Source organism: Telmatherina bonti (assembly GCF_933228915.1).
Source record: "Telmatherina bonti genome assembly, chromosome: 15".
Taxonomy (NCBI): Eukaryota; Metazoa; Chordata; class Actinopteri; order Atheriniformes; family Telmatherinidae; genus Telmatherina; species Telmatherina bonti.
In genome coordinates, this window is record NC_136613.1 from 25,957,671 (window position 1) to 25,978,801 (window position 21,131).

The 21,131-nt window shown below is 38.2% G+C and overlaps 1 protein-coding gene across 1 annotated transcript in view; it reads left to right on the top strand.

Annotated features, from left to right (window-relative positions):
- The window catches only part of thsd7ba (thrombospondin, type I, domain containing 7Ba), a gene marked incomplete at both ends in the record, with an annotated part of 175,096 nt that overhangs the window by 37,265 nt on the left and 116,700 nt on the right, over positions 1–21,131 (top strand). The window contains one exon of the mRNA XM_079254456.1: positions 18,838–19,696. Coding sequence (XP_079110582.1) covers positions 18,838–19,696 — 859 coding nt within the window. The remainder of the gene's footprint in view (positions 1–18,837; positions 19,697–21,131) is intronic.

Below are 21,131 nucleotides of genomic sequence, written 5' to 3' on the forward strand. Positions count from 1 at the left end.
GGCTGAGGTAATGCGTCAGTCAGAGAATTAATTATATAAATCGCTTGACCAATTCTGATGGTCTCACTTCAGAACCTGCTAAATTGCTATGTTAGCCTACTGTACAGATGAGATGTTTTACATTCAAGGCCCAAAAAATAGTCAAAAGTGCACATTTTAGGACTTAAAAGTCATTATAAATCACCATCATGCAATACTGATGTTGCTTTGCTGGTTAAAACTGTCAAAAACTGCTAAATAACCACATTCAAGGTGCCTGATCATCTGATTCTGCATTTTCTAGCATTATTTCACTTTTCTACTACATCACATTAATGAGGGATTATGAATTGAGCACTTGATACTACACTGTAAACAGTTACAGGTCTCATATGTTCAAAGTACTAAGATAATAGATATTTATATCTGAATCCCGGTTATATCTGTAATCTGTATTCTGTGGTTAAAGCTTCTCAATTCTGGGTCTTACTAAATAAATTATTGTTATTCCTTCCAGGAAAGACTCTTTGTGGGACATCCTAAAAATGCTCTGTTACCCAGATCTATAGGTCTGTTTTTGGTGTCTGCTGCTTTTAAATATCAGTATGACAACAGAGCTTACCCAAATTATTAATAATCCTGCGTGTTACCATGTTGTCCAAATTGAGGATATCATTAATCTGATGCATTGTTTGCTTCATATTTCAAGTTCAGTGCATGTATCCAGGAAAAGGTGCTGCACTTACTTGTGCACATATGCAATTTTACAAATGCAGTGAATGGCACGACAGGATGTTCACCTCACCCATTTTTCTTCTGATGAAAGTTTTGTCACATTTTGTCATGGCTCAACATTCCCCAGAGTTTAAAGCCCCAATATTTTGATAGAGTGATTGTGCAGTTCAAACAGTAAACAGTCCCTATCATGAATACCTTTTGCCGTCTACAAGGCTACAATCTGTCTGCTTTGTTTTTCAAGTATATCTCTCATGTGCACTTGGCAGCGCAGAAGCATTGTTTTCAAAACCTAAACTGCTGTCATGATAGATGATATCTATACTTTTATCTTACGTGATCTTTTCGGATGTAGCCAACATCAGCATTGATTTTTGTATTTGAAGTCTCGTTTTACAGTGTCACATATGTAACTACAATAACTGCGACTTGTCATCGGAGTGTTGCCAACTTCCACCCACTACCATGTATAAATGCACCCAATGTGGACAAAAATAGAGGATTTAAGCTGTGGCTGCTCTGCTTGTGGCATGTTTTTTTTTTTTTTTTTTTTCTCTTTTCTTTCTCGGCAGTGTTTGAAAGTCCAAATAGTGTCATTGCAGATGTAAAAATCAAAGTTATCGTCACTACTGGACAAATGTATCTTTTCATCTAATAGTTTATCTCTCATGTTAGAGGGATAAAACAGGTTTTATGTTAAAAAAAAAATGTTTTTATAGTCATTTATCATAATTTAGTTGATGTCTAACATATGTTGCTGGATGTAAAGCAAGTGAATTAGGAAACTCATTTAGCATCATTGACATGAAACAATCAGATTTTTTTTAATTTGCACAAAAACTCATTCAGTTACCTTATATAGAAATTTCAACCTGGACAAAAAGGTTGGATGGGAAGTTTAAAAAAAAAAAGAAAAAAAACTGATGGACTTTCTGTTCCTGCATCCTTTTTTAGTATATCTTGAGATGCTGGCTTGTTTGCACAGCACATTTCAAGCATCCTCCTCCTTTTTTCTCAGTAAATGGAAAGAAGTTAAACCTCCAAGTATAAGAACTCTAAAACTATTCATTAGTTTTCTGTCTTCTCCAATGAGTCTCCAACTAGAATGGAGTCTGCAGTGTCTATTGGAAACACGTACTTCAGGCATGTTTCCAATAGACCAAGTGATAACGGCTATAGCTGAAGGTTTTATTCAGATCCCTGATAAATACAGGCCAAGGACTATTGAGCTTTGTATAATGGTTTTTCAGTTTCACATTTTCAAGGCCACTTTTTTGCCACCTGCATTGTTATTACAAGATGCAGAAAGTACCAGTACTTTGTACAGTTTGCTAAAGTAAATACAAAGATCCTGTGCTAGTACATTTTTCCAGTTATTATTTATATGACCTCCTACTGATTAACTATAAACTGAGCTAGTATCTGATTAATAGGCGAGGGACAAAGGGAATGCAAATGGCAGATGGAGGATGAGTGAAGTATTTATCCTCCGCAGGTTCAGCTCTACATGCTGCCTGACTCAGATTATCATTTTGTCGGAGGAGCTGCTGTTTTTTAGGTCGTGATGGAGTTGGACTTTCAGCCCAGGAGAGGAACACAAATTAATACAATGAAAGTTGTCTCATTAAGTAACACTGGATTGTGAAAAACCCTGTGAGGAAAGAGATTCTCTATACCAACACCGAATTTATCAATTATTCTTCCATGTCAGGAACAGAAGGCAAAACCAAATCTGAGTCTTTTTGGTTTGATCTTTCTGTTTTAAACCCCAGAGATGTTTTTAATGTGCAGAGTGACTTTGTGCAGAGTGACTTTTGTTTTAAAGATTTCATTTAGTATAATTGATAATTAAATTATATAAAACTGTAAGACAGAAATAAAACAATTTCTGCTCAAAAACACAACAGGTGGGAATGTGAATAAAGCGCGCTAGCAGAGCTTTAAGTGCATTGAGTACTGCACTTAAAGCTCAGCAAGATAACTACATAAGGGACGTAGACATTATGCATAATTGTGGTTTCCAGAAAAGGTAAATGCATTAATTAGTTGAAAATACGGTGCATGATCACAAAGCCTGCTTTTATCTCCACATCAGGACTTTGAGAAAGATGTCCACCTGGCACTGGGCATGTTCTTTTCTTAAGAGGCACAGAATTGGCCTGATAAAATGTTTTAATCCCACCCCCTTTTTACGGTGGTCCTGTGTCTGTGTAATTCATTTGTCAATAGGAAAGTCAGCACACTTCTTTATTTCCTGACCACCGACACACACGCTGATCTGCAGCCTAATCAGATTATTAAAGCCATTTCGTTTCTGTGCTGATGGAGTCAAGCATCTGTCAGAATCAATGTTCTTCTCAGAATCAATAAGGGGCAGAAAACTATTAAAAAGGAAAATAAAAAGAAGAAGAAAGAAATACGACTTGATGCTTCCGACACATGCTGCAATGTACAAAACTTATTGACATCTTTGCCACAGAAAGGTTTTCATCAGCTCCCTTAGTTGATGATGATGGTGGTGGTGGTATGAAGCTGCACTGCTTACACAACACTTCGGCTCTGGTCTGAGTAAATCATTAGGCTCTTGCTAATGTAAGTCATATATGGCAGGTAAACTAGCTGTTTGGAAAGTGATGGTGTTAATACACAAACAAAACTAAGTTTTTACACCTAAGTTAATTAGTCCTGTTGCGTTTATGAGTGGGGGTGAAATTAGGTAACTGGGACTCAGGATTCCCAGGAGAACAGCTGTTTAGTGCATTGTGTAAACTGGCTAAAACAAGACATCTTTATTTGTTCTATCCCAGAGAATTCAGTAATTCTGAACTCGATTGCATCATTATGTAAAAAGAAAAATAATATACAAACAAACAAAAAATAGACAGTTCACCTCAATATCTATATTAAGTTTATTGTTGAGGCTGGTAGAGGTAGAATCCCCAGAAGAGGAGTGTTATTGATGAAGTGGAGGGCAAGAAACAGACATGGAGACACAGAGACATGGAGTCAAGGTGACAGAGACACGTCTATCATTTGGCTCTTTATTTCTTATGTCTATTCTATTTCCTCCCTCAAACAGGAGGAGAAACACAGTAAGATCGGATGCTGCTTTAAGATTTATCACTGCGTTAAAGTACGTTTTCATTTAATCAATTCACGACACTTTTTTGGGTGTATTTAAAAGCAGGCGTCTCCACCTCTGCTCATCATGAGCTACAGTCCTGCAGGTTTTAGTGTTTCCCCACTGTAACTCACCTGACCCAAATCAATGGCTCATTAACAGGCCGCCGCAGATGATGACTAGAAGTTTTTGGAGAAAATTTTCGTTTATATCAAGTGTGTGTTCCTGAGAAACACCCAAACCTGCAGGATGGTAGCCCATGATTAACCCTTGATTTAATGCATCTACTTTACTACCTTTCTATGACATTAGTGGCTTTAAGGACTTGCACAGTTTACATGCAGAACAATAGATCGATTTACCACCAACTTTTCTAGCCAAAATGAGACTCATCTTCTTTGTTCTGCATCAAGCCTTTATACATGTAATATAGTTAACAATGACCTCTATCTTTCACTGAAAATTTATTTTCTGTTTTGCATAGTTAATTAATTTGTGGCAATATTTCTTTGACCTTGTACATGTATGCTTTAACACAATGGTTGCAAGAATTACGGGTCATGTGATGATTGTGTGCTATAAGATACTTAAGTCTTCATGCTTTACATTGCTTGCCCAAAGGCTTAATCTGCTGCTGTGAAGCCTCCTAAATGAATTGACTGTCTTTTAAAACTGACACTATTTATTAATGATTTTTATTACACCAGATCTGGATTTCTTTAAATATTTTGTTGAGCATTGTAAGTACCCTGACATAGTAATACTCGTTTTTAAGTGTTGAATTGAGCTCGAGAGAACTGTTACAATAGCAAAAACAACACCAGATACTAGAGTGTGGAGCTTTAGATAAGACAGGGACCCCTGTGACATTAGCGTCTCACCTGAATCCACCAAATGTAATTTTTAGATATTTGAATGTTGATGTTATGACTAAAGATAATTTCTCTTCCTTTGGTTTTGTATGAGTATAAAAACTGTTGCCAGAAAATGTGTAAAAATTACATTATGTTACCTCATGTACAGTTATGATGTAGCAGAATCTGTCACTTAAAATGGCAGCCAGGGCTGGGTTAGAAGAAAATCGATTAATCGATTTGAAATGATACAAATTGAATCCATTCAATATAGATTCATAAAACTCTGTGACAGACTCTTTTAAGAATTTAAATTTAATTTAAAATCTGGTATTGGACTGTTAAGCATAGAAAATACTCTTTCGAATATTGTATCAGAAGTGAATGTAGACACATCATATCAGATTACAATGACATAATTAATTTGAGATATATGACTTTGATATTTATATTAATGGGCTCAGCGTTTTATAGCTACAATTATCTGAAAAATGTCTCTAATGTTCAAGAAAGTTGGTGTTGTTACATAAATATATCTAAATAAATTAATCAATGTTGGATTACATCAGATTTAATCATATCGTATCCAACCAGGAAATTATGCAGGTCTGTCATGGCAACCATTTCTATGTCCTGATAACAAGTTTAGGCGTTTAAGTCACTTTTGACTTGTTGCAATAACAAAACAACAAAATGTAAGAGAAAAGAGATAAACCTTATGTGCCATTTGGATAAGTGTATTACCCTTCACCTTCAAGAGAGAAAGAAATGTCAAAAACACTCATTGCCTGGTTGAAGTTATTCAACATGCAGGGGCATAATAATAATAATAATAATAAAAAAAGAAGTTAGTCTGGGTGTGTACATGGGTATACTTTCAACTTATTTACCAACATGGTATCTAACTTGAGTGAAATGAACCATAACTAATTGCTTTCATTAATCAGTATTTTCTCTTGTTAGGGTTATCATTAGTTTATATCATACTGGTATATACTTTTTAGGATTGTTATTAGATTTATAATTGGAAACAAACGGAAGAAGACTTTGTGATCTTACCACGCCGAATTCTTTTTTTTTTTTTCAGACACAAATTATAATGTTCCAATAAGACCACTGTTGTTGATGTGCTTGCAAAGAATTTTCCACGTGTACATGCAACAACATGAAGCATTGTTGAAGTTTATTTGGAAGAGCTCTGCTCACCCTCATGACAAGTTTTATTTTTCACCATCACTTTTCCACATTTCTACCTGGGTTTCTGGAACTGTTAGGGGCCAAAAAATTATTTTCATGAACTTAAAGGTCCCTGCATGTTATTGCTTTAACAAGCTGTTGCTGAAATTGACCAAGTGAGTTGCGAACGGTGTCAGTAGCATGTGTAGCTTTACCCTTGAGCAGGGACTTTTTTGGGGGGGGTAAAATTATTTCCTAGGGACTTAATTTTATACTGTGATATCTGTGTGGAAACACACTGAGAGTCCTCTAAGAGTCTAAATCCCTGCGGAAAGTTTTTTGCCCATCTGCCGCTCTGCTTTTGGCAGGTAGCGCACCGTGGGTACCTACCTCCTGCAGCTGAGCTGATTAGAGTGGCAGAACTGAGCAAACAATAAGCTATGAGCTTTGAAAAGCTCTGTAGCAATAAGAGTTGTTTTATGTCATATCCACTCATTAGGAAAGTCTTTTTCTTTAAACATGGATTCATTGCAGTTCAACAAATTGTTGAATTTTCATTTCAGTAAGGAACACAAACTAGGTCTGGTTGTGTAAACTTGAACCAACCCACTGCTTCTTGGTACTCAGTAAATTCTTGAACAACAACAGAGCACCTCAGTGTGAAAGAAGCTGAGGGAAAATGTCTGGGGTGCATCAGGAGTCTATGCTGAAATGAAGTTACAGCAGATGTTGAACCATGAATGCAACCTTATCAATTCTTCTCTCAAATTCTTATGATACGTATCTCTTCATGGCCCCAAATCCAATCAGTTTATTCCCATTCCTCTTGCTGTTATTCTCAGCTTTCTAATGGATTTTTTTTTTCCAGTCAAAACTCACCTATACTAAATCATCAGTAAATTATTCGTACATGTGCTATTGTAAAAAAACAGACAAAAAAGAAAAAATGATTTTTTTTTAATTTGTTGTTAAAAACATATTCATTCTTCTGGTGTCACATAAATAACTAATTTACACACATTTTCTTGTGTGAAGGAGGAATACTGCTATGGATTCATATTTGAATTGAGCAGCATTTCCAGAATAATCAGCAGACGTACTACATCCACGCTGTCGCACTACCAGAGATACAATTGTCACTTTATCTCTGTCCTGTAATAGCTCTGGTCACCTGCATTACCAAAACACCAGGGTTCTCCCTCAGGTTGCTGCCTGCAGATATGGCCATTAGTTCTGCTCCCGTGCTTACAGAAGTGAAATCCCAGGTCAGCGGAAGGTAGTGAGACATAGGAGTGAATGACATCCCATCCAATTACTTGTCACCTCTACACCGGCCAGCGCAGGGACTTGAGAAACCACATGAGACAAGCAATTACACCGAAAGAAGATTCTGATCACCACAGAGGTATAGCACACATCTGCCCCCCCCCAATGTAGTTTTCATGTCTTAAAGTGATGCAAACCAAAGAATTGTGGGATTTATAAATGCAAACACATCCGTTCTTTGTGAAAACCCCAAGGGTTCTCCAGCACATAATCAAAGTGGGATCTATGTGTAGGAAAGGAATCCAAAGAGGAAGGACAATGTGTGTTTTGTAGATGAACTACAAGCTTTTAAGGCTAGTTAATAGAACATTGATTTTTGTGTGAGTGCAGTGTACGTTTGACCATGAAGATATTTTTAGGAAGACAGCAGGACATGTTACAGTTTCTGTTTGTGGAAAAAAGGTTTTGCTGGACTGGGAATTATTGGTACTCCTGGGTATAAAAGAATTAAGCCCCTTGCTGCTATGTTACAAATAACTGTAAACCTGTTTTGACAGTCTCCCCATTACCTCAGATTTGTGTCATTTGACTTTAAAGCAGTTCTGGTAACATTGTCATTCTTAGTGATTTGGATTCCTAAAGTGAGTAAGTCCAGGATTTCATCACGAAGATAAGTAAACGCAGGAAATTGATGTTCTTGTCTTGTGCTGAATTATTTTTTCTTCCCACGTTTGTCTGTTTGTTTTTTTGCCTTGACAAAAATGAGACTGTGTTTTCAGCATCCCCCATGTGAAACTGTGACAGACCTCTGCTATAACCAAGGTTCACACACAAAGTAAAACCAAAGACAAATGTGACTCAAGCAATCACCTTGTAAAATGTCTAGAAGAAAATTGAAAAAGCAAACATACTCTGTCTGAATTTAGACAGGAGCTGTCAGCCAGTCCACGTTAATTTCACAACCTTGGCATTATCACCATTAGGTTTTCCACATATTATTATTACTACCTGGCAATGCATACAGGGATTTATTTAGGTATTTACAGTTTCTGGAATGTGGCTAAAGTCTCAGAGGCATCATTTTAGGTGTCATTTTGGACATTTTCTAAAGTTGAAATTGTGTACACCAAAGTCACCAAAACTGGCTTTGGAAATTGCCAGTATGGCAGAAACCCCTACACTGCAGTTGCATTACATGCTGGAATTGCCATCCATCTCAATTTAGTAGTAGACTTCTCATTTGCCACTTCTGGCTGCTCAGTTATTAGTGTGGGTTTATCATCAATCAGATCAGTAGTTGGCTATAAGCTCCTGCTACAAGTACATTGCCTCTTTTGGTGCTCAATAGTCCCACTTTATGCTCCTTTTCCTACGCCATAGTCAGTCAGAATTTAAAGCAGAAGTGGGCAACTCCAGTCATTGAGGGCCACAATCCTGCAAGTGTTAGAGGTTTCCCTGCTGCAGCACACCTGAATCACACTAAGACTTAGTGAGCAGACTGGTGCAGAGCTTGACATCCGACTCTGCACAAGTCTGATAATAGCGCATTAATTTATGTCAGATGTGTTGAAGCAGGGAAACTTCCAACACTTGCAGGACTGCAGTCCTTGAAGAGTTGCCCACCTTTTTTAAAGTATAGAGCAGAGGTAGCCAGCTCTGGTCCTCAAGGACCACAATCCTACAGGTTTTCAATGTGACCCTTCTCCAACACACCTGACTCGATCGACCAAAATATCATTAGTATCAATAATATACTAATCATGATCAGTAGGAAAGAAATAGTCAAATAACAAATAAATAATAAATAATAAAATTATTTTTAAAATTATAGAAAAAAGAAGATATTGTAGCAGTATCAGTGAGACTTATCAGTGACACAGTAAGTATAAAAATTTGCAGTATTGCTCCGCCCTGTTTAACAGTCTGTAGGATCCTTTTCATTTGAGCCAGATCTGTTAGAGTAGGAAAACACTGAAACATGTAGGACAGCAGCCCTTGAGAACCGACTGTAAACACCTGGGTATAAAGGGAAAGCATTTAATCCATGATAGTAAGTAGCTGTTTCTGAGAGTAGTTACCTATCTTCTGCAGTGTGCTCCCTAAAGTCAAACAAGTGCATCCAGTGATGATTTAATTGACCACTGTCATATCTGGTATTCTTTTGGCTGAAAAAATTTGAAATGATTTTTCTAAGAATCCAGGAGCATGCAGAAAGAAATCCAACAGCAATTCTTCTTGTAAAAGGGCACAGAAGGAATCTGAGTGCACAGAGAAAAGCTCAAGCTTGTGTGCAGGACTTTTGCACGTACAAGGTTGAATTTGAGAAGTGTGAGCTGGGGTTGAATTGAAGCACAACATATCTGTATTAGAGCAACGACTTTGTGAGTGCATAAGCAGAGTTTTGAGGGAGAGCAGTATGATGTGTGATCATGATATAAGGAAACCTGCACAAAACTAGGTAATTGACATGCATGGACTATAGACGAAAATGATTTTTGTAAATATTGCTTAACGACTTTTTACTTTTAAAATGTTTTTTTTGTAATTGATTAAAGTTTGGCATAAAACTAAACATAAATATTCTTGGTAAAAATTTCTTGTGTAAAACAGCAGTCAGTGAAAAACTTAAGCATCTCAATTTCTGCCTCATTATTGTCACATTATTAGATTTTGGACATGTAGACACCAATTACATGCTTCCCTTTGAGACTGGGCTGAGTAAACAGCAGCTGATAAGCTGCCTGTCATTGCAGTGATTTAGATACCACACAAACATTGCCTGCAGGAAAATGCCGGATTTCTCAGAATAATCATTGAGCCCAACAAAGCTTGATGCTGCTTGTTTTGTTCTGGCTGAAGAATCCTGTGTTCCCGTAACCAGAACACGCCACAATGGGCTTCACTCCTCTATATAGCTATTTGTTTTTGCAAATCCAGCAGCAGGTACACTGACGGCCAGATGTACTAAAAGGTTTGTGTGTACTAAAACACATGAAAAATCATTACACATGCAAAAAAATGTACAATCTGATTTACAAACAGCGTGCACTGAGGATTGCATCTTTCAAAGCTGCAAAATAGTGTGTCTGCATGCTCTTAGTATGTCTGCTGCAAGAATTATGCAATATGGAACATTCACACACTATTTTGCATGTGGTTGGAAAAGAAAATGTAAATATATTGAATTAGCACCCACAAAGTGATTTATCAAACCTGAAAGCAATTTTGCTCAGAAATGGCACCAATATTTAACACGTTTCAAAAGGACATGCAACCAGTCTGTGTACATACATACACATGGCTGAAGGCATTGTGCCAACAAGGAGACATCATACAAAAGCAAAGAAATGCAGAAAACACATTTTCATCCTTGTGTGTGTATTGGAACTGAGGTCAGCGCTCGATTCTTTTATTTATTTATTTAATTCAGTTTTCCTGCCTTTCTTTCTTTATTGATTTACTTTTTCTTTTAATACAGTTTTCTGTATTGTGTTTTGTGTGTTACCATCCTTAAACAAATACTGCTGTAGATGACACACGTCCTTAAACGCCTTCTGTTGTGACTTTGCACTATACGAAAAACAACATCATTATACACAGACCAGGGGATGGGGCACCTCATTATATAATGGTAGGAGAAACACTGTAAGTGCTATGTAGCCATGTTGCTTCACTGCTGTGCATTTCATACTTTCTTGACAATCCTGATCGATCACTTTCCAAAGAGAAGATACTAATACTAGTGACTCATTTCTTATAGATCTACAATGCGATCAAAAGATCCTCATGATTTACAATGAGGGCTTTCCAGGTGTTTCTTTTCACGGCTAAGTCATGGTCAAATCTTTCTTTTTTCATAATATCTCACACACAAGTAATCACATTTTCAGTAATGGCAGGAAATGACTCTGTGCTAAATACAATGGATCTTAGAATTATAGCTGATTATTTGACAGTGGAGAGGTTTTGCTTGACAGCGTTTACTAAGTTGGTGATTGTGGGACCCAAATGGGTATTTCCTGATACACTGAGCTTCTTTCTTTTTCTCTTTATCTCTTTATTTTACCCCCCCCCCCCCCCATAACAGTGTTGCATCATTAACATGTATGTCTCCTGTCTCAGCAGGTCTCCCTTGCCGGGAGTAGCAGTTCCTGTTGTCTGTTGTCTTTCTGTCCTCTTCCCCCCACACAGCAGAGGCAGATGGCTGCCTGTCCTGAGCCGGGTTCTGCCGGAGGTTTCCTTCCTGTTAAAAGGGAGTTTTTTCCTTCCCACTGTTGCCAGTGTGCTTGCTCAGGATGGGAGATTGAGTTGGACTCAACTCAATCTGTTGGTTTCCTTATATAGGCTGTTATGAATTGGCCTTCATTATGTTTTCCCCTCTGTCTGTAAAGCGTCTTGAGATGGCATTGCCATGATTTGACGCTATATAAATAAAGTTGAATTGAATTGAATTGAATATTGTGTCATTCAGTAGGCGAAGCATGTGTTGTTTAGTTTATCCTTCTGGCCATGCAGTTACTGATTAGCCATTCAAGTCGGTCTGGCAGTGATGCTGAATACAGAATTATAACAGAAGCCTATTGGGGATATGTCTATAGTACAACAGCCCCAAGGTATATAATTCATTAGTGTGGGAAATTGAAGCTGTATTATGTCTCTTGCTATCAACCAAAAATACAAATACAATAATGAATTATTGTGAATTTATGAAAATGCATGTTTTATATTCAAGCAGGGAGGTCAAACATAAAGTTTTTATTTTTACCTCGGGGTACTGAGTGTTTCTCTCCCTTAATATGCCCAGTGATGACTTTTTTTTTTTTTTTTTTTGCAAAGCACATTACGTGAATTTCTTTTGGACCTGCTGTGTAAACACTTGATTAAAGTGAGCTGAGTCAGGTGTTTGGGAGATGGATTGACTGCCTCGTGATAATCTGGTGAATTTCTGCATATATGAACATTGTAATTGAGGATGCACCTCAGCGCTCATAAATTACAGCTGATGGTGTGTGGCACAGGGCGGTCGGCTCTGCGCATAATTAGGCTTAGTGGCATAGGTATCATTTAATTAAAGTGTTGTGACAATGGATACATGTATACAAACAGTCACACTTAGAGGGAGACGGTGAAGATACAGGAAAAAAAAAAGAAAGTAGAGAGAAAACATTTTATGTAAGTGCCATTGTAGATACTTACCTGCTACAACTTATGTTGATTCAACACTTAATACTTGAAGCTGCTGTTACCGTTTCAAGCTATATCAGCAGAGAAATGTATTTCCCATATTTTTAGCTAAATAAGTTATATGGAACAGCGCCATTTAAGGATTTTGGGTTATTTGATCAGTCGATGGTTGAAAATGCTTTTTGAGACGCTGGTCCAGTGTGACCGCTTAAAAATGGCATCATACAAAGAATGCCAGTCTAAAATCAATCTGCTTTTAATGCAAAAATGCATTCGGCTGTCAATGTTGGCAAATTTGCTATTGTGTTAAACTCAACAAACAAGAAAATCTGAATGTCTAGAGTTGAGCTGGTGAATGCTCTAAATGAGAAACACCTACAGCTGTGAGAGCAGAGAAATCTTACACTTTATCTACTGGCCTGACTCAGTGATGCTCTTACTAGAAGTAATTAAAGGGATCAGACAGGCAAAAGATTTAACAGTGCTGAGTGTAGGTTTCTCGTGGTGGAGCACGGACGTTGACAGCTTACTGCTCTTTCGTTTGCATCTTGTTTTGCCTCCATCTGTCTACTTTTGGTGTTTAGTGGAAATTGCTTTTGTCACATTACTTGCTGTTATTGTGCAGCTTTACTGTCATTTGTCCAACTTGTGGGGTTTAGCTGAACAATGCTGAAAAAGGAGAATTTGTGTTTAGTTGCGCTACGGTGGCCAAGTTTAATGCCTGCTTTTTCTTTATATTGTGGTGTGGCCTATTCAGCCTTCTTATCCTTCATTCAAGGTTCTCTTTCAGGACGTAAATTGAATGGTAAATATAGCAGGAGCCCCAGTGGGTGCCGGGGCCCCCCTGAGGTGTAAGTAAGACGACTGAGTGAGACGGGAATGAAGGAGCTGTGGGCGACTGGTTCCTCCTGAGGGGCTGACAGATGCAGATACTGACAGATCGAGAGTGTGATTATTCAGAGCTTCAGAGATGAACTATAGTGCTTGTGTTAGCTGGCTCCCCTGGCAGCAGAATCACTCCCAATCACACATCCCAAAAAAAAAAACCAAGCACTCATATTTGGCACTTTTGAACAAAGGTGGTCATGCTGATGAAAGAGTGTCATGAAGAAGACCAGCAATGACAATAAGGTCCTTACAAGCTGAAGGATATGTGCTTTCTTTAGGTTTAGCGGTGAATTACAGCTCATATCTTATTTTAGTTGAAAGCTAAAATAAAGCTGTGAATTAAGTGTTATCCGTTTTTGGTTCTGTTTTTCTTCACAAGGGTGTTGCTACACGACGTGAAATCAAACTTTGATGTATAAATACATAAGTGTAATTTTTTCGGTGTGGATATTTTTGCGGCTTAGCTGTGTCGGTGAGCTTTCATCCAGTTTTTATTCTCCTGACTGAAACAACACGTCTGTCCCATTCAATAAGCTGTGAGTATCTTCAACACTGTAAACAATAACATCATTTAAACTGCAGCTCAAACTGAAAAATGAAAACAAAGCTTTTTATTTTTTCTTAACACTGGAAAATGGCTTGTGTCATTATTACAACATCAAATGGGTTTGCAGCACAACTCAACCAGTCCCAGCCTGCTGTTATGTTTCTAAATTTGTTTGGCCACAAATAATGCAGCAGTTATGAGTATTTTTCTTTATACAGATTTTAAGAAATAGCCAATGTGTGTTGTTAAATTTTGTTGTTAAATGTAACTGAGCATTTAGATTAGCTTCCAAAATACAAATACAAAACAAAATATTGCAAAATAAGTATTTATTAAAGAATAAAAAGACAAGTATTAGCTAAGCTTTTCTTGCGGTTTTCTTTGGTGTACTATAATCAATGCTGCTCTCATGAACAGTGTTCTACAACACCGCCTTGTTAGAACAAACAATGGTTTGAATCAACTTTGCCCTCCTCTCTAATGGAGAAATTAATTCTTTGCAATGTGAAAGCATCAATATGGATCTAAATCAAAGTCACGGAAGTCTGAGTTCTTTTTAAAACAAACCGACTCATTGTACCTGCTCTGACAACAATGCAACTGCACAAAACAAAATTCGCACAACATTGCAGCTATTCTGTAAGTGTCTATTAACATGGCATATCCAAGACCAAGAAACTCAGCAGTGAGATTTAATGAAGTGTGAAAGAACTCTGCACTTCAGAGTATTTCACCGTCAGGCTGAGTGGTTGGCCGGGAAACAAAGTGTCAACGGAAGACTTCCCTGGCACAGAAGCACAAAGAACAGTTTCAGCACATTGTCATTCAAAAGCAATTTGGGAAGCAGTATCTCATTATCGCACCAATTTAATTCCAATTAGAAGAAATGAATCAAATTATCCGTTTCACAGCATGCTGCAAAATAACTGGATGGGAGATGAACATGACTGACGTATATAACTACATGATATCAGGAAACTGATATGATTATTTTTCACATAGATTTGTGTCCATTGCTTTTGAAAGCCAAGGGAAGAAGGTCAAACAATTAAATTTAAAAAAAGTTTTGGGACAAATTAATTTAGCTTTCTCCAAAGCTGAAATTTGATTGCCCTCTATGTAGCATTTGCATAGAAGCTGTGTGTTTGTTCCAGTGCTGATTTGTAGGAAAATTGAAGTAGAAAAAACCTCACCTAGAGACCACTGGATAACAAAATGAGAATTAGTATTCAACGAGCGCTCCATGTACGGTCAATGAAAAAAAATCTGAAACAGAAAAGAATTATTGCAATCAAAGAAAACTGTAGTGGGAGTTTTTTCTAGCTGATAACAAGCTTACTAAGGAGTTTGATCCACAAAGGACCAACTCCTCTTGTTGAAAAACCATTATTCGATGTAGGCTTCTAACCACATTGTTGCAACTGACATCTTTTCTTGGAGTTTTTCTTTTTACAGAATTTCTTCCTCTTTTTTTGCTGTAGCTTTTATGGGGCTGTTACCTGTTTGTGGTTCTCATCTCCACTAAAACAGGCTGTGGTCAGGTTGAATTTATGTAAGTGGCACATTCTGGACCCCATTTAAAAGCTGCTGGAAGTTTTCACTGCAGCTACATCAGCAACTTTATTCCTTCTATGATCACATTTTACTTCCCACCACAAAGCAAATGTAGAAGAAATGGCAGGTGATGCAGACTGCCTCTTTCATGCAGCAACAAGGAACAATATGGTGGAACTGTGTCTTTCAATAAGCATATTTGGGATCATTATGCACTTAAGTCAGCATCCAAACATGCAATGTAAGATGTGTCTGGAGCTTAGGTGAATGTAAGAACAATTTTAGTTTTTAGAAGAATTTAGCCAACAACATATGTGCTGCAAAGAGATCTTATGCTTTGGGTATCTAATGAATTCAGTATTTGCCATGTTGGTAAATGGACCCCTCTGAGATGACAAAGTTGCTGATAAGTCCCAACTCTGTAAGGAGATGTGAGGCATAACAAATGGAGACTGTGGACAGGTGTTAAATATGGAAGTGCCAAGAATTTATTGTTACAAGTGGAAATAGTGAACAAACAAATGGTGCTAATATTACAAGTGTTGGGTTTAGTGAAGCTGCTAAAAGAAAAAAAAAAAGTGCAAAAAAAACATCTGTACATGCACACACACAAAACCAGGCGGTTCAAAAGAGGAAAACAAAGTGCAAAATGTGCGAAACAAAAACTGGCCTGCTAAGCTAAAACACAAACAGAAAGTTTAGCAGCTCCAGTAGCAATGCTCAACATATAAAGTTCTATGTACAAATACAGAAATCTTTAACTAGTCCAACACATTCTAACTTTAACTAAAACACTGTCAATAAATGCACAGAAAAGGGAGCCAAAAGGGCTCTAAAAGACCATTTACAGAAAAGAAATAAACAAAACGAACACAAAACCACACATTCTTAACTCTGTTGGAAGAACACAAAACCAAACAGTTGTAACACTGTCGGAAGCAAAAGCCCCACCAACTAAACAAGGTCTACACAAACTACCACCACCAACAGCTAGTGATGGCAAGATCGAAATGGCGTTCCAGTCTGTACTGAAACTACCGTGGAACAACGTTCCATGATCTGAATCGAGACTTGGATGTCACGTGACTGCTCCATATTGCGTTCCATTACGTCACCAATTGTTTTGAAATGACACGGTTGTTCCGCCCCGCGTTAGTTAGAACCATAGGTCATAACTTAGTGAAACATAAAACTCAGTGACCTTTTCAAACTTGTGTCCAAAATGGAACAACTAAATAAATAAGAGAAAGTAAAAATGTTTACTACATTGACAAATATACTGAAATGAAATAAACTGTTGTTCAAAATGATCGCTTGTCTTTTCTGATTAGCAGCAGAGTCTCTTCATGTGCATGAAATATTTAAAATCTCTCCTAAACAACTGTTTATTTAGAAAGTCTTCTCTCAGCGTTCTTTGAGAATAGTATTAGAATGGAAGGGAGTACAAAGTGTTCCAGGTCAGTCGTCTGGGATTGGAGCTCCTTGAAGGGAAATTGGTTAAATGCACTGCATGCAACATTTGTTGTAATACTACAACAATGTGGACACACCTGCGGACCAAACATCCTGTCTCCATCATTCTTAGGAAACCCAGTCCAGTGCTGATTTAAGACAGCATTCTGTTTATGGTGCACTAATTATATTCACGATCAGAATCTTTCAAGAACAAATTCAAGAAGAAATGAATAATTAATTTATTACACATTTGAGTTTATTCTTTAATTAAGCCTACTATTTAGAATGAATGAATTTCACAACTGAGCACAAAAAGGCACATTTATTATATCTACATTCGCACATAAGGATTCATTTTAATATTAGCTATAAAATGCAAAGATTTTTAGCAGTATTCCTCCTCCTCACTTCTTTTTTGTTGTTTCCTGACAGGGTAACTAAGGCACTGGTCAACCTAACCTAATTGGACGCACAACCAATTTTAATTGTGGATGTTGACGGTATCAGGAAATTTGTAAAGAAACTTGACCCCAATTATGTTTTCCCATTGAGAAATACACTGAAATTATGCTGAAGTCCATACTTCCATACTGACATCTCTAGAAACTAAGAAAAGAAGTTACAACAGACCAAACACATCAGGACACACCAAAACATTCTATCTTATTGAGTTCAATCATTTGAGATCGTGTTTTTTGGCCACTAGGTGGTCACTGTGGTAATGCATTCCGCATTCCAAAAGATCAATTATTTTATTGGAACAATCGTTTCAAACGATTCAATCTCGCAAACGTTCCATTTCTGCCATCACTACGGGAAAGAAATAAACAAAGCAAACACAAAACAACACATGTTGGAAGAACACAAAACCAAACAGTTGTAATGTTGTGAGAAGCAAAAACACCAACTAAACAAGGTCTACACAAATTACCAACACCAAAAGCACATGATAGAACTCCATCAATTACAATAAAATGGCTGGCTATCTGTGCCAGTTGCAAACCAGTTCACAGCTGCAGCTGGTTTAAATTTCCCCAGCAGTGGCTGCAACGTTGTCAGTAGGCCAGGCAATTATCCAATCAGCTGGCAGGACACAAGGGTGTGGTGAGCAGAGCCAATCCTCTGGAGGTTTGCAGGGATTTGCATGCAAAATAAGGGAGCAATTAGGTAAAGTGGCAGGGAACCGTAACAGTTGCTTTAGCTATAATTTTTTTAATGAGCAATTCTCCCTGGGGTTTTGCTTTACAGTGTGTTCCACAATATCAGTCAGAATGTCTTCTCCGTTGCAGATGGAAATTCCTGGTTTGGGTACATTTCTACTTAATTTGACTGACACTTTTTAATTGGAGGACATGAAGATTATTCAGATCCTCCAAGTGCTGGGAATGAAAGTCCTGTGATGCGACTGCAGCTACTTTTGTTAAAAGAATCAAGTCTTCGGTCAAACGTCTTCCTTTACAAAAGCCATCCTTTGACAGTGTCTGTATTTTATAGAGACAAAATATTTTGCTTTTACTTTTAAGGAATTAACTTCTTAAGAACTGTGTGTATACCCACTCTTGTAAGAGTATTATTTAAAGAGTATTATTATTCAAAGTTAACGCTACACACAATCAAGTCCAAGGCAGTATGTCCTTCTCAGATTTTAGAGGCTGGAGAGAACAGAGCTTTGATTTACAAGTTAGATAATTGAAATTAAAGCTTTATTCAGTGCCTTCACAAAATTCTGTGATTCAGCAAGCAACTCGCATGCCTCACAATATTACCTGGGTGTTATAGTCCTGGCCAAACCTTTTAATAACCTAAAATATTGATCGATTAAATGTAGTCCTTGTGATGGAGAAACTGACCTTGTATTTTCTATATTGATGACTGCCACTGGTTTGATTACTTTGTGTTCCTTTGTTCTTTTTTTCCCCTCAGTTCATGAATAAAGCAATCATGGAGGTTCACTGAATGGCCTTGAATTGTGCTTGATTGCAAGCCACAAGATAGCTGCAATTTAAATCATTGCTTTTTTCCTGTGAAGCTCCAGTTTTTAATGAAAATGCCCTCTTTCTTTGTCTACTTTGTTGCAGGCCATTGGGGTCAGTGTACCGGAGAGGAGTGCGGTTCTGGTGGGTTTCAAACAAGGACGGTATGGTGTGTACACATGGAAGGTTGGACCACCCATCATTCTCACTGCCAGCATTTGGAAAAGCCAGAAAGCCGGAGGCAGTGCTTCAAGGTGTGCGATTGGCACCAGGATCTCTTTGAGTGGGAGGTATCTGACTGGGGGGGCTGCATTCTTGTTCCTTTCTTTTCTAATGAGCTCAAACTGAGGACGACTGAATGCGTTACAGCACAGCATGGCATTCAGAGGCGCAATATCCACTGCGTCCGCACTTCAAACCGAACCATAGTCACCTCCAGGATATGTGAGTTCTTTTCCCAGAAACCCCCGGTGGAGCAAGCATGCTTAATCCCATGCCCCCAGGACTGTGTGGTTTCAGACTTCACCTCATGGTCAAGTTGCAGCAAAACTTGCGGTGCTGGCCTACAGCATCGGACTCGACACGTCCTGGCCACACCAATGTACGGAGGGGCAAACTGCCCTAACCTAACTGAGACCAGGACTTGTACTACCTCTGTTGACTGCCCTGTTGCAGAGGGTGAGTACCAGTACAGCCTTAAAGTAGGGGCCTGGAGTGACTGCCGACCACCACATCACAAGGATGCCCTGTTAAATGGAAGGACCATAGTAGACTTCAGCACCAGCTCCAATGAGAATAACACTGTCACTTTGGACACTGTGGCTTCTCACCACCACTCACATCACACCCACCATCAGCGTGTTCATGTGCATATCAAGCATCCCATGTCCTGGGAATTGGAAGTGGGATATCAGACACGACACGTACGCTGCACAAGAAGTGATGGCAAGAGTGTTATGCTGAGGTAAGCCATCCACAAGTTTTGTATCGCACTTCAGAAGGTGAGAAATAAAAGCACATGTTGTATTTAGAAATAGTGCAGGGACGAAAGTGTGAAAATGCTTATGTTCAACATGGATAGTCAAGCAAACATTTGATTCCAAATCTGAGATTACTGGGTTTATGTAAGATTCCCAATGCTCACTGGTAAAGATAAAGAAATAAAGGTACTCTTTAAATATTGTTTCTTGTTTTATTTTCACACGTTTGTGTGAGAATGATCAAATGCAGCTGACATACACATGTTGAGTGTGGGTTGGGGGCTGAGCCTAAAGGTATCCAGTGCAAAGATTATCTTCATGTTTGCCTACACAGCTGAAAAAATATCCGATGGAAAGCCACCACAATTTCCCCTGCCATCTAGTGACTCTTTTCTTGTTCAAAAGAAAGTTAAGTTTAATTTTACAATTACTCATGCATTTTTATCAAATAATCCCAATGTTGAGCATCCACATTTCCAGCCGTGAGTGTGTGTAATACACTTCTCAGCTTTAAGATGACTCTGTGTCAAGGTAATCTTTTGAAGAGGATTCATGCAAAAGGTTTAGGATTATGAGAGGGCCAGCTGTTGCACCCAGTAAGCTCAAACACGCAGTTTCAAGGGAGGTTCAAACATTCAGCAACACAAAGCTGTTGGTGAGTTCCCTACCTTATAATAATTAAACAAACTAAGGTTTTTTAACATGCTATCATCAACATCATGTCTAACATCTAATTCCTGGCCAGAGGTATGGAAACCCAAGGTGCGTTAGTTCTTTTATGAAAGATAAAATGAAATGTGACTGATTGATTCAGACAGGGGTGCCAGTGAAGTTTTGGAAACTTTTCTGTGTAAGCGCATATGTGTGAGTGTGTGAGGTGTCTAGATAGAGATTTTTGTTGTTCCTGGTTTCTGTTGGAGCTGCTCTTCCAGTTTGGAAGCAGTGGAGTGCATGGTTTCTGCTGGCACTAATAGGGCTTTGCTTTCCACATTTTCTGTACTTTCTCTTTCAAGCCTTGATTTTTCTCCAGCCCCTTGTGTTCCATGTAATTAACGTTCATATTGCTTTAAATGACTGCATGCGTCTCCTGCCTTCTTTTGTTAACCACCACAATGTCCACTCAACTTTTTCAATCTGGACCTAGGTGTCCCATGGGACATGGCTTTGCCATTTCCAACCGACCATTAAGGTAGTGCCCTTTGGAATTTCCATTCAACAGATGTACCTGTGATGTAGCGAGATCTGTCTGATTTTACAGTCTTGGGTAACAGTTCTATCCATCCAGCGTTGGTGTTTACTTCCTCCCAACTTCCTTGTTGGTCCTACAAATGTGCTAAGCATGTACCTGCTTAGCTTATCTGCTCTCACTGTATGTCTCACAGAGGCTAGAAATTGGCTGGTAGTTGAATGGTATCACAC